Below are 13,042 nucleotides of genomic sequence, written 5' to 3'. Positions count from 1 at the left end.
GTGAGTAATTGGCTCAAAGTCCAAACTGGTCTAATAATAATGCTCTTCTTCATGTGGGTGTTGATCTCCTTAGGCCACACCCTCCCTCATTACACAAATACACATCACCTAATATGCTTGGATTCAATAAGCATTGGAGTTTATACAGTTTTGAGTTGGAAAATATCATTATATATAATTATTAATTATTCCCACTGCCACCACCATAATAAACAAATCCCTGTTGAGTGGTGAGGTTCCCCCCTCCCTCAAGCTGGCAGCCATCAGACCAGTCCTGAAGAAGCACAACCTGGATCCTGAGGTACTAGCAAACTACCCCCCTATCTCAAACCTGCCTTTCTTGGCTAAGGTTCTGGAAAAAGTTGTTGCCCTCCAGCTTCACGAACATCTCCACTCACACCAGCTCTATGAAACCTTCCAATCTGGTTTTAGACCATCTCACAGCACTGAAACGGCTCTGGTGAGGATTCTAAATTACCTGATGATGGGCGGCTGACTCTGGCTCCCCAAGCCTTCTGATCTTGCTGGATTTAAGTGCAGCATTTGACACTGTAGACCATCACATCATATGTCAGTGTCTAGAGGAGGTGGGAATTACTGGCAAGGCTCTGGACTTTTTCCAATCATACCTCTTATAGTTCTTTTCTTTTTTTTCTCCTTTAGCATTGTGAAGCAGCTTGAGATAACGTTTTTTGTTTTTCTTAAGTGTGCTATAGAAATACAATGTATTATTATTATTATTAAAAATGCTTACAAATTACGATATGGTCAAAATACTCACGTGCCTAATAATTGTGTATATTCGTTACTGTGAGCTGCCTGATATGCATAGCAGACCTGTATGCACAATGTCTGTCTCACAAACAATGAAAAATGCAGATCATTCTTTACAAGCTCTTTATTTTCTCACAGCGCCAGTATTGTTTTTTGGGTGTGCGATTTTTTTGGGTAACTATAACTGCACTGCAAGTCCTCACAAACACTTCATGTCAGAAAAGTATACAAGCTATTGAATTGCAGTAGTAGGGTTTACGTTTATTTCCTCTTGACGATACGTACCTCTAAGGCTCTAAATGAAATAACTGAAAAACATCCATGGTTTGTTCCATGTGGAACGGTGTTTTGTAAATGTGATCAAAATAGGTTACACGAGTTAAGGATATCAACCCTTATTCTGTTCACAGTACTTGTACGAAGAAATGAAATTAAACAGCATAGTATGAAACCAAACCCCGCTGATTGTTCGAATGCAAAATGTCTTCCTTGCGATCGAGTCGATCCCTGTTATGTTTCACGGTTTATGTACAGGACATCAAATGATACATACTTTTGGAAAGTAAAGCTTAGATAATGTGCAGGAAGCAGTTTGTAGTGCGAGATATGTACACCCTTTAGTCATTACTCTATAATCCAGAGTATAGTTCTTCTGCTCTCATTACATTTGAGTATCCTGAATAATAGCAGGCTTTTACACTAGCAATCAGACGAGCACATTTCATCAGGCTCTTTGCAAATGGGATTGTATCGCATTTTATGGCAGATTAAATATTCACTATAAGTTGAAAGTGATACATCTGGAAATATTCAGTGACCGAAATAAGCTGTCTTGCTAGTTTTTGTGAAAGAGAAGTGAATAATGGAGCCTGATTATGAAAATACAAGACTTATCAAGTAAGAAATAACAGGCTCTTGCTGTTTTTCTAAAATACATCATTGGAGGACCTTATGATTCAGTTCTTAATAGTGTTTGTTTTTACTTTAAAAGATGTGTGATGCATTCAAGATAATTGATAAATAATAGAAAATATAAACTGATTCCAATATGTTTTAGTGGATCTGTAACTATTTTTGGGATAACATGATCTGCAATTTCTTTGGCAAGCATAATCGTGACAAGAGAATTTCATATCATCTAAGCTGCAATATTTTACTAGCAATAAATCCCCCATTTACATTCCTCAATCCACGGTTTGGTCACCTGCAACCTTTTCAGAGTTGAAGGTCTTTATGTCTTGTTTGGAAGGCTCAAAGCCAAGGATATTCACTTTAATAATATGAAGCAGAGAAAAGCAGGAAGTCAGTTTTAAGAGGCTGAAAATCTGCATTTTTTCTTTATCGATGCAGCTCTAAGCTCATCCCATGCCCTTTCTTAGTCCGCAACTAGATTTAAAATCTCCTCACATGATGCTGAACATACTTAGCACCTGTGCGGTACCAAAAGCTGAACCCTCGTCTAACTGCAAGCCCCAGTATCCCACATCAGTTGAGCAAAAAGACGTTTTAGTAGTGCGGATCACAGTCACTGACAAACGAGTCACAATATCTGTGAAGGGAAGCATTTTAAACTGATGCTCAAGTCTTTCATAGATGAAGCACACCGTGCCCATCTTCTGCTACTTGAAGTCACATCTACAGAAACAGCATCCTCTGCACATTCTTCTCTTGTTCAGGGTCATGCAAACTGCCTCGATCAGGACAGAACACCTATGAGTTCCTCCTCGTCATTGTCCCCGACGCCCTCTGTGGGGCTGTCGCAGGCGGCCATGAGCCCCAGCCCCAGCTCGGCCAGCTCCTCGCAGCTCATGTCCGTCGTCACCATGATTTTAGTCTCCAGGCGGTTACACAGAGTCCTGTAGGAGGGCAGAGGGTATCCCAGCTCTCTCAGGTACTCGTAGCCTTTCGTGCCGACAGCGCAGCGGATCTTCCGAGCCTTCAGGATGGTCTCCGGAGACCAGACAGCACGGCGGGAGCGTTTGGAGAGGGACAGGGCGCGGATCTGGTCCTCGTACAGGAAGTTCTGGAGACCCTTCTCGATTCGGTCGAGGCGATATAGCCGCTTCTTCATCTCCTCCGCCTGACAGACAGAGAAAACTGGTTTGTTCGGGCTTTCTATTAAGCAATAGAACTAAACAAAAAAACTCAATATGAATTCTTTAAATATGTCTAAAATGTCTCTGTGTTAAAATGCAGCACTCTGCCCCTTCAAAGGAAAACCAAAACAAGAGAGTAGGTTTTGAAAGACACACAGCAGCCATCCCACCTCCTTCTGTAGCCGCGCAGTGTGCTGCACCTCCTGCTCAAGCTGCTTCTTCAGGAGCTGACACTGTGTGCAGGACGGCTGGTCCTCTGCAGTCCCGTCTGCATCCTCCTCCTCAAGGCCCGGTAGGGGGGTGCGTCTGGCATAGCCATGGTCTCCCCAATTCAGATCCTTCTCCACTGCAGACACAGAGAACGTCTAACTAGTATTGCATTTACTGGAATCTGATGCCTTTTACATGTTACTGAACTTACAAGCATTACACTTTACACCAAAAAATTCCATATATATCAAATTGCAATATGGACTAAGGTTAAGGTTAGCTCATTTATATAGCACATTTTCAGACACAAAGGCAATTCAAAATGCTTTACATCAACATTAACACATAAAAGTTAAGGAAAAAAACAAAAGAAAATAAACATAATAGACAAAAAACAATGAAATAACAGATTCCTAAAGACATTCATAAAAGAGACACAAAATGGTTTAAATCAACATTTGAAATACAGATGATGCTGCAAAAAGTGTAATGATATAACACAGTTAAATGACTTCTGAGTAAGCAGCAATAAAAATAAATGATTTAACCTTGACTTAAAAGAACTGAGGGTTAGTGAAGACCTCAGATTTTGTTGAAGTTTGTTCCAGATAAAAAACGACCAGTTAAATATTGCAGTAGGCTCAATATTTGGTAAAGGCAAAATATGTGAAAATATCTTAATTAAATATTGTGGTCCAAACAAGTCTTTGACTACAAATATTATTATTATCATTATTATTATTATTATTATTATTATTATTATTATTATTATTATTATTATTATTATATATATACACTACAAAATCCCCTTTTGACTCAGATCATCTTTACACTATTATCAGTTGCCTTGCAATATGTTTCTGATTTATTGGCTGCACACCTGTTTTAACGAAAGAAAATATATAAAATCATTTTCATCCCTGGTCCTTGCAGATTTACCTGGTTCATGCTTCATTGGCAGCAAGATGTAAGGAGTAGCGACTGCTGGGTACGGAGGCTCTCCAAAACAGAACAGAGTGGGGATGGCATTGGGCTTCAGCTTCCTCCCCCCCGCCGGAGACCTTGCTATCTCCTCAAACTGGGTTTGCTCAAAATGGTCCTGGTGGGAACAAGATAGGAATACATATACATTTTTACACAACAAACAAGAACAGTGTGTGAAAAGTTCAGAGATGACAGAATAAAAGTATTGTAGTGGCAATCAGGTGAACCCAGAGGGGAATGTATCTTTCTGAATAAAGTGTCATCTTCTTTTCAACTGATCACCTGCTTTAATTTAAGTCAATTTATTGAACTGATTGAAGATTGTTTTTACAAAGTACAAATAACAAAGTTCATGTTCAAAAGCGGCAAGAAGAAGCATAAAAGCTTTTTGTTTTTTCTAGCAAACATTGCTTATCAAAAGTCATACAGAGTTCAGTTCATAGTCGTCAGCGGTCGTGATATTTGCATCATTTAAAAAAATAAATAAAATTAATCTCTTTTTACAAATCAAATAAATAAATAATAATAACAACAGGTAAACCAAAAAAAAATAATCGTCAAAGACAAACAATAATCCTGAGATCATCGGTCCTGCTCACAACCATTTAAAGTTTGTTTTTAAAATAGCCAAATACTAGGTTGGAAACGCGTTATAACTTCAGCAAACACCCATATTTTACATGGTCAACTGTACCATTGTTTACAGCTACTTGTTTCAGATACCGGGATTTAGACAGATTTCGGTGGCTTACTGATTTTGATTTATAATGACGGTTGAGTATCTGTACAGCTGGTTAAGCACTTCTGATATTGTCACAATATGGCGAGGAATAAAACCCGTTTATAACCATATAGGAACTTTGAGATTAAACGTTTACTATGTTGTTATAATGCAGTAAAAGAAAAGTGACTTATGTATTCATACAGTACAATCTTTTGTCACTCTTGTCACATTAAACAATATACTGTACATGCCATCCTAACAGCTGACATGCCAAATATAGGCTCCTTTAACACGATCAGAGGACTTAAATGTCATGTATGACATATGCTTTTGAGTTGTAAACGAACATTAAGGGCACTAACTAAGTGTTGAATTTAAAAGACTTAAATGTAGTTAAACAACAAACATGATTTTAGTGAGATGATTGTTGATCATTGATGTACCTGACAGAGTCTGGAGTGAGGAGTGGGTTCGAAGTCACGTCTGCAGTTCACCACCCATTTCTTCTTCCGCAGAGGGTCTTTGGGGAATCTGAACAGCTGTTTTCCTATGCTGGTTGAATTAGAGCAGTTTGGAGCAGAGCACCCACCCATTGCTCAGGTTGAAACAAACAGCAGGTCTAAATATAGCAAACGTCAAGATAGCTTGGCTGCCAACGAAGCTCAGCTGGGGATGTTTATCATCACTTGTATTTAGTACTTACACGGTGTAAAAATGACAAAAAAGTTATACAAGCATTAAACGTTAACTCTTGGAAACCGGAGTTGTGTTTTTCAAGCTTTTACATAGTATATGTTTGTTACACTTTTAAAAAGCCTTATCGAGGATAAAATGTTTCTGACTTTGTTTGAGCCAAAATGGCGCTCTTCACCCCGACAGTTAAGTTTGGTGACGTATTGTTTATGTGAAGCTATCGCAGGCGCCTGCTTGAAATGTTTATTGAAAAGATACAATTCAAAAAAGAAAGAAAAGATAAACCAACAAGTACAGAACATTCTATGAATAAATGTATACTTATTATTATGAATATTATTTTTCATACATTAGGGCAAGTGTTTTACATTTTCTCTCAGGTAATACTGCTACTACTAGGGGCTTTTTGTCACAGGACCCCGAAAAGCACGTTGAAATGTTTACGGTGGAAGCGCGGTTAGCCGTCTACCAGAACAAGTGCAAATATATTAACTAAAACAATACCGAGTATATATAGATAATAAAATAATCAAGCAACAAGCAAGGGCTCTGCATAGAACAGTGTATAATGGAAACATCTACATGGTAGTAATGTAAGATAGCTAATATTCCAGGTATCCGTTGGTGACTGCAGGAAGCTTTTCATTCACAAACAGGAGCTGTTTTCTTTCTGTACTATTACTTTGGGATAAACATGGCTTCCTCTCTGGTTGTTCCCGTTATTGATGTCCAGAATGATACCTTCAAAGAGCTTTGGCCTGCTATGGTATTGGCCATTAAAACCTCTTCCTTCGTTGCACTGGACACGGTAAGTGCGTCAGTGTTTCTATCTTATCAACCTGATATGCAAACAGAAAAATGGTTTCAGTCCCAGTCGGTTATGTATTTTAATTTAGGAAAAAACATAATTAATAGTCTCCTTACTACAGAGAAGCAAAATGTATGATGGATTAGATTATAAAAAGAAGGTGGAATTCCATACATGCATGCACACACTCTTATTAGCAGATCTAACCTCTGTTTGTAGACCCTGAACAGGTCATCACATGCCTTATTGAAACCTGATTTGTTTTACAATCTGTTTGTTTTTCCATGTCACTGTTTGATGTGTCACATGATTCCACCCATTTCAAAATAAAGTTAGTAACTGCTGCCTGCATGTTGTTTTAGGAACTGAGTGGTCTTGGAAACAGGAAATCCTTGCTGGCTGAGTGAGTACAAACATTAGTTTTCCTCTGCAGTTCTTACACACACTCACCATTGAAGAGTATTAACCGATTGTTGTGCAAGATGACATGCATACCAAGCCCTTTCTCAATTCCCAGTTTGCACCTCCTCGACACCTCTCAGATTTTGTTTATGATTCAAAGGTTTATTGTCATAACATATACACAACTACAGTGTAATTATGTAATTTATGAAAGACTTAGGGTGGCTTTACACGGAAACGAAAACGGCTTAAAAACGCAAAACATTTTTGCGGATGCACTATATCGTTTAGATGGAAACGGCGTTTTGGGGGGATGAAAACGCAAGAAAGTGAAACCACCCTCCAGAGTGGAATTCTTGAAAACGCTCCACTGTCGCGCCACCGTGTAAAGGATGAAAAACGCAAAACTTCGTTTCTCGTCACATAGAAATGACGTGACAAGCATAATAAAGCGCCAGAAAACCGAGGGAAACACATTAGAAGGCCAAACCTCAAACACTTTTGCGTTTCCTTATGCACGCAGATTTTCACCCTAAAACGCTCGTCTAAATGCAGATTTAAAAGTGAAAACGAAACGCCACTTTTGCGTTTTTGTTTCAGATCGTTTCCGTGTAAAGGAAGCCTTAGATTGCAGGTTCCTCAAAGGTGCAGTTTACTTACATACAGTGGGGCAAAAAAGTATTTAGTCAGCCACCAATTGTGCAAGTTCTCCCATTTAAAAAGATGAGAGAGGCCTGTGAAGGCCTGTAATTTTTATCATAGGTATACCTCAACTATGAGAGACAGAATGAGAAAAAAAAATCCAGGAAATCACATTGTCTGATTTTTAATGAATTAATTGGTAAATTCCTGGTAAAATAAGTATTTGGTCACCTACAAACAAGCAAGATTTCTGGCTCTCACAGACCTGTAACTTCTTCTTTAAGAGGCTCCTCTGTCCTCCACTCGTTACCTGTATTAATGGCACCTTTTTGAACTCGTTATCAGTATAAAAGACACCTGTCCACAACCTCAAACAGTCATACTCCAAACTCCACTATGGCCAAGACCAAAGAGCTGTCAAAGGAGACCAGAGACAAAATTGTAGACCTGCACCAGGCTGGGAAAACTGAATCTGCAATAGGTAAGCAGCTTGGTGTGAAGAAATCAACTGTGGGAGCAATTATTAGAAAATGGAAGACATACAAGACCACTGCTAATCTCCCTCGATCTGGGGCTCCACGCAAGATCTCACCCCGTGGGGTCAAAATGATCACAAGAACGGTGAGCAAAAATCCCAGAACCACACGGGGGGACCTAGTGAATGACCTGCAGAGAGCTGGGACCAAAGTAACAGAGGCTACCATCAGTAACGCACTACGCCGCCAGGGACTTAAATCCTGCAGTTCCAGACGTGTCCCCCTGCTTAAGCCAGTACATGTCCAGGCCCATCTGAAGTTTGCTAGAGGGCATTTGGATGATCCAGAAGAGGATTGGGAGAATGTCATATGGTCAGATGAAACCAAAATAGAACTTTTTGGTAAAAACTCAACTCGTCGTGTTTGGAGGAGAAAGAATGCAGAGTTGCATCCAAAGAACACCATACCTACTGTGAAGCATGGGGGTGGAAACATCATGCTTTGGGGCTGTTCTTCTGCAAAGGGACCAGGACGACTGATCCGTGTAAAGGAAAGAATGAATGGGGCCATGTATCGTGAGATTTTGAGTGAAAACCTCCTTCCATCAGCAAGGGCACTGAAGATGAAGCGTGGCTGGGTCTTTCAGCATGACAATGATCCCAAACACACCGCCAGGGCAACGAAGGAGTGGCTTCGTAAGAAGCATTTCAAGGTCCTGGAGTGGCCTAGCCAGTCTCCAGATCTCAACCCCATAGAAAATCTTTGGAGGGAGTTGAAAGTCCGTGTTGCCCAGCGACAGCCCCAAAACATCACTGCTTTAGAGGAGATCTGCATGGAGGAATGGGCCAAAATACCAGCAACAGTGTGTGAAAACCTTGTGAAGACTTACAGATAACGTTTGACCTCTGTCATTGCCAACAAAGGGTATATAACAAAGTATTGAGATGAACTTTTGTTATTGACCAAATACTTATTTTCCACAATAATTTGAAATAAATTCATTAAAAATCCTACAATGTGATTTTCTGGATTTTTTTTTCTCATTCTGTCTCTCATAGTTGAGGTATACCTATGATAAAAATTACAGGCCTCTCTCATCTTTTTAAATGGGAGAACTTGCACAATTGGTGGCTGACTAAATACTTTTTTGCCCCACTGTACATACCTACATATAACAGGTTGTTGTGTAAGAAACATGGATACAAAATGTGCAATTCTGAGTCTGTGTGTTACTGCTAAGTGTTTGCTTTTCTGTGAATTGGCCCTGACCGCACTGTCATGTTTCAGATCTATAGAGGACCGATATAAAGCCATATGCCATGCAGCTCGCTCTCGTTCCATCCTCTCCCTGGGATTCGCCTGTTACAAGAAACTGGACGATAAGGTACAATAATATGAGACTCCTGTTCATATAGTTTTGTTCATACACTTTATATCAAAGGATTATTACATATTTCTGATCAGCATGAGAAACTGATTGACAAATCCCAATTAGATGCTTCTCACACGTATTTCATATTTCTTCTCTACAGCATCATCACAGGACATGTATCATGTGCATTTTGAATAAATGAATTGCCTCTGCAGACTTTTATGCTATGTCTGATTTTATTATTTGTTTCTCTTTTTTACCAGGCCGCTGAAACGTACCTGGTCCAGGTGTATAACCTCACCCTGCTGTGTTCAGAGGAGTACATCATAGAGCCTCAGTCAGTCCAGTTCCTGGTGCAGCATGGCTTTGACTTTAACAAGCAGTACGCCCACGGAATCCCTTACTGCAAGGGCAATAATAAGGTGAAGATACTTACATCATGTTCAGTGTTGTGCTGTGAGTCCTGAGCCCACTGTCTTCATTATTGTACGTCTGTTATTGTGGGGTAGATAGTTAAAACGTTATACATTTTTACATAAAGCCTGCCACTCATTGCTAAGAAATATGCTCAGCCACACACAGGCATCAAGAAACCACAAGTGGTAGAACCCAATTCAAACCAGGTTAAGAATAAACCACCTTAAAGCAGCCTGTGTGTTTAATCTCGGGTCAGGTCTGGATTTTATTTAGAGAACATCAGCTGGTATCTGATCAGTTCCATTACTGATCAAAATCTGTAAACAGAATTTGATATTTAAATCAATGGTGTTCCCTTTAGAAATGATGTATACTATAGATTTTTTGAGTACTTTTTTTTTTACCACATAATATCGTTGCAATAGATTATTTCTAAATTGGTGCTTATCCATTAAGTTTGTCTTTGTTATATTACTTTCTTTTTTCAAATATTATGTGATGGCTCTAATTACTGACAGTGAGCTGCTTCATGCATGCCAAGATACACTCATCATGAGGGGACTAAAATATCTAATAAATCAGGGCACTCATCATATAGGAAAAGACTGAAGTAGAACAGGGCACTGCAAAGGATAAACCATATTCCTTTGATATTTTTAATTTATTATATGTCTGTCATTTCTCTCATCCTTCTTTGTTTAGGCAGAATCAGACGATCGGGGGGTCCACATCCGAGCGTTATTCACTGAACTGCTGCGTGCCAGGAAGCCCCTGGTGCTCCACAACGGCCTCATCGACATGGCCTTCCTTTACCAGGTAACACCAACTTAGATGTTCACTTTTCTTATTTTCCTCTTTTTGATAATATTTTTTTTCTTTGCAGTAAGCAAATGCATAATTAAAAACATTTTAAATGAAAGAACAATATTCGTTGCTATTACCATTGTTGGAATTTGAGCTGCAATGTCAATTACGATTGGAGAATAGCCTGAAAACCTTTTCGATATTCAATTTTGTTGTTCAAGTATTTTTAATTAAGCTAAAATGCCAAACGTTCTCTGGTTCCAGCTTCTCCACAATTTGCTGCCTAATTTTATTTGAAATATGTTGCAATGCAAAAATGTCTCTTTCCCCCAGAGTTTTTATGCACATCTACCCGATCGCCTGACCACCTTCACAGCCGACCTGTCTGAGATGTTTCCTGCCGGCATCTACGACACCAAATATGTCACCGAATTCGAGCTCCGCCTCACTGCCTCCTACCTGGAGTATGCCTATAAGAAATGGTGAGTATGTGTGACTTGTACAGTAAATAATAAGGTTCACATTTCATTGTAATAAAAAACAACAACACACCCGCACGGTGTACCTGGACTATTCCTTTGGTGTGTCCATTATTTTCTAAAATGATAGCTGTGTTGTAAAATGAAATGCTGATGTTTTTAAGTATCTGTTCCTTCATTATCTCCTCTTCCCTCCAGTAAGCTGGATAGCAGTCGCAGGGCCACCTCTGGAGGAGCTGAGCCTCACCTTCAGCTAGAGTTCTGTCAGTATGCTGGTCACATGTCCCACTACGTGGACTACAGAGTGTGTCCAGCTCTGGGCTCTGTTGAGGGACAAACTGACATCTGCCAGCGCTTCTCCGTGAGTTTTCCCTTTCTTTAAGAAATCCTTATGTGTGCTTAAATGTTCAAGCTTAAGGTAAATAGACAAACAGGCCAAATAGACTCTATTTATATTAACATCCTTTTCTTTATGTTTGTGCGTGTTTGTCCTATAGGCATTTGGCTGGTGTCCAAATGGCAGCCAGTGTCTATTATCCCACGACACTGACCTGATCATTCTCCAGGACGAGAAAGACCTGGGGGACAAGAGAAGTAAGAGGAAGAGACGTAAAGATAAGAGGAAAGGTAAAGGCGAGGCAGCGGAAGACGGGGCCCCTGAACACAAAATCCCCCACATGGAGGTGGATCCGCAAGAAACGCCAGATGAGAAGCAAGGGGCTGAGTCATACCCAGAAAAAGGGGCACTAATGGACACCCAACAGAATGAAGGGGAGAAAGCAGACATCGAGGGGAACGGAGTGAGCAAAGAGAACGTAGACTTCAGAAACCTTGAAACACCCACTACTGATGACAACACAAAAACCAACACAAACAACGTTGAAGAAGAAAGCAGAACAGAAGACAGAGGAAGTGAACAATTAATCAAGAAATCGCCTAAGACTGACAATCAGAAGCAAAACAACGATTCAGGAACACACCGAGCCGGGTTTGACGCCTTTATGACGGGATACATTTTTGGCCACTCATTAACCCTCAACAAGAAGAAAAGACCGGGAGCTGTGGAGAAGGAGCAGCAAGAGAAGGAGGAGGAGTCGTGGCTTCCTTCATGTCTCAATAAGGTCTACCTCAGCTGTAAATCAACCCCTCTCAACGTGGTTAAAAGCACCTTCTCCAAATCATCCAAGGCCCATGTGGCCAAGATGGAGATGGTTTGGGGAAAGAGTGTAGTGAACGCACTTCAACCCAGTATTTAAGTGTTTACATTAGGGCTGCAACTTGTGAATATTTTCACTATTATCTGCTGATAACCTTTACAATAAATTGTCAGAAAAAAATAAAAAAGGAACAATTCCATTTCTCAAAGTCCAAGTGATTCAATGTTTTGTAAAGTCCAAAACCCAAAGATGTTAACTTTTTAATGTAATATTTAACAGAGAAAAGCCGAGATCTAAAAACTGCATTTTCTGACAAGGATTCATGAATAATCGAAAAGGTTGGCATTTTGTTTTGGTGAATGCAACTATGAATTGGTCAATTAATAATTAGCAACTCCAATGTACATATGCAGGTTCAATATTAATTATTATTTTATTGTTTAGTGACATTTTGGACTAGGGACTAGAAGGTAATGATCAGTTTGCTTTTCAGTCTGGCTGTGTATACAATCTAAGTCGGTTTCTCATGCTCTATACTGTTTTTATTTCTGAATAAGACTTTTTGTACATTTTTACCTACTATAAATAGTATTAAAGACTTCCAACTGTAATAAAGTGCAGTGGCAGCTGTTTTGATCAAGCCAGCTATTATTTCTAAGATTTCTGTGGAAACTACCTGATCATTGATTTGATTTGCAATCATTCTTCATTTTAGATGTTTGTATCATTACCTGTTTCAGGAGTAACCTATACAAAAATAAATGTATGCTCTTTAATAATGATTATTTTTCTTTGTTTCATTAATCTACTATCTGGGAGGATGTTTAAAACAAAATGCCAAGAATATAATCCCTTGCTTTAACCAGCACATTATTTTGAATTGACTGTCCATGGAAGTTATAGTCAATAGATCATCAGTGGTCACAATTTAAGATCCCATTTATAGATACATTTAAAAAGTCTGATTGCCGATACATGTATTATCATTGTGAACTAGAAGATAG

General features: G+C 39.4%; 2 protein-coding genes across 2 annotated transcripts; one reads left to right on the top strand and one right to left on the bottom strand.

Moving 5' to 3' along the window:
• Positions 1–880: 880 nt before the first annotated feature.
• Positions 881–7,143, bottom strand: si:ch73-382f3.1 (uncharacterized protein LOC100151273 homolog). Its single transcript, XM_063886124.1, has 4 exons — positions 5,232–7,143; positions 4,020–4,179; positions 3,041–3,216; positions 881–2,854 (listed from the first exon to the last, which is right to left on the bottom strand). Exons 1-4 carry the CDS (start codon positions 5,379–5,381, stop codon positions 2,471–2,473), a joined length of 870 nt encoding a protein of 289 aa, XP_063742194.1. The 5' UTR covers positions 5,382–7,143; the 3' UTR covers positions 881–2,470.
• Positions 5,901–12,820, top strand: toe1 (target of EGR1, exonuclease). The gene is made up of 8 exons (XM_063886123.1): positions 5,901–6,289; positions 6,652–6,692; positions 9,097–9,193; positions 9,445–9,603; positions 10,301–10,414; positions 10,736–10,884; positions 11,080–11,242; positions 11,379–12,820. The coding sequence occupies exons 1-8, from the start codon at positions 6,176–6,178 to the stop codon at positions 12,135–12,137; spliced, it is 1,596 nt and encodes a 531-aa protein (XP_063742193.1). The 5' UTR covers positions 5,901–6,175; the 3' UTR covers positions 12,138–12,820.
• The last annotated feature ends 222 nt before the right edge of the window (positions 12,821–13,042 follow it).

The sequence above is a fragment of the Eleginops maclovinus genome, chromosome 6 (genome assembly GCF_036324505.1).
Source record: "Eleginops maclovinus isolate JMC-PN-2008 ecotype Puerto Natales chromosome 6, JC_Emac_rtc_rv5, whole genome shotgun sequence".
In the NCBI taxonomy this organism is placed as follows: Eukaryota; Metazoa; Chordata; class Actinopteri; order Perciformes; family Eleginopidae; genus Eleginops; species Eleginops maclovinus.
This window is presented reverse-complemented; position numbering and strand designations above follow the sequence as displayed.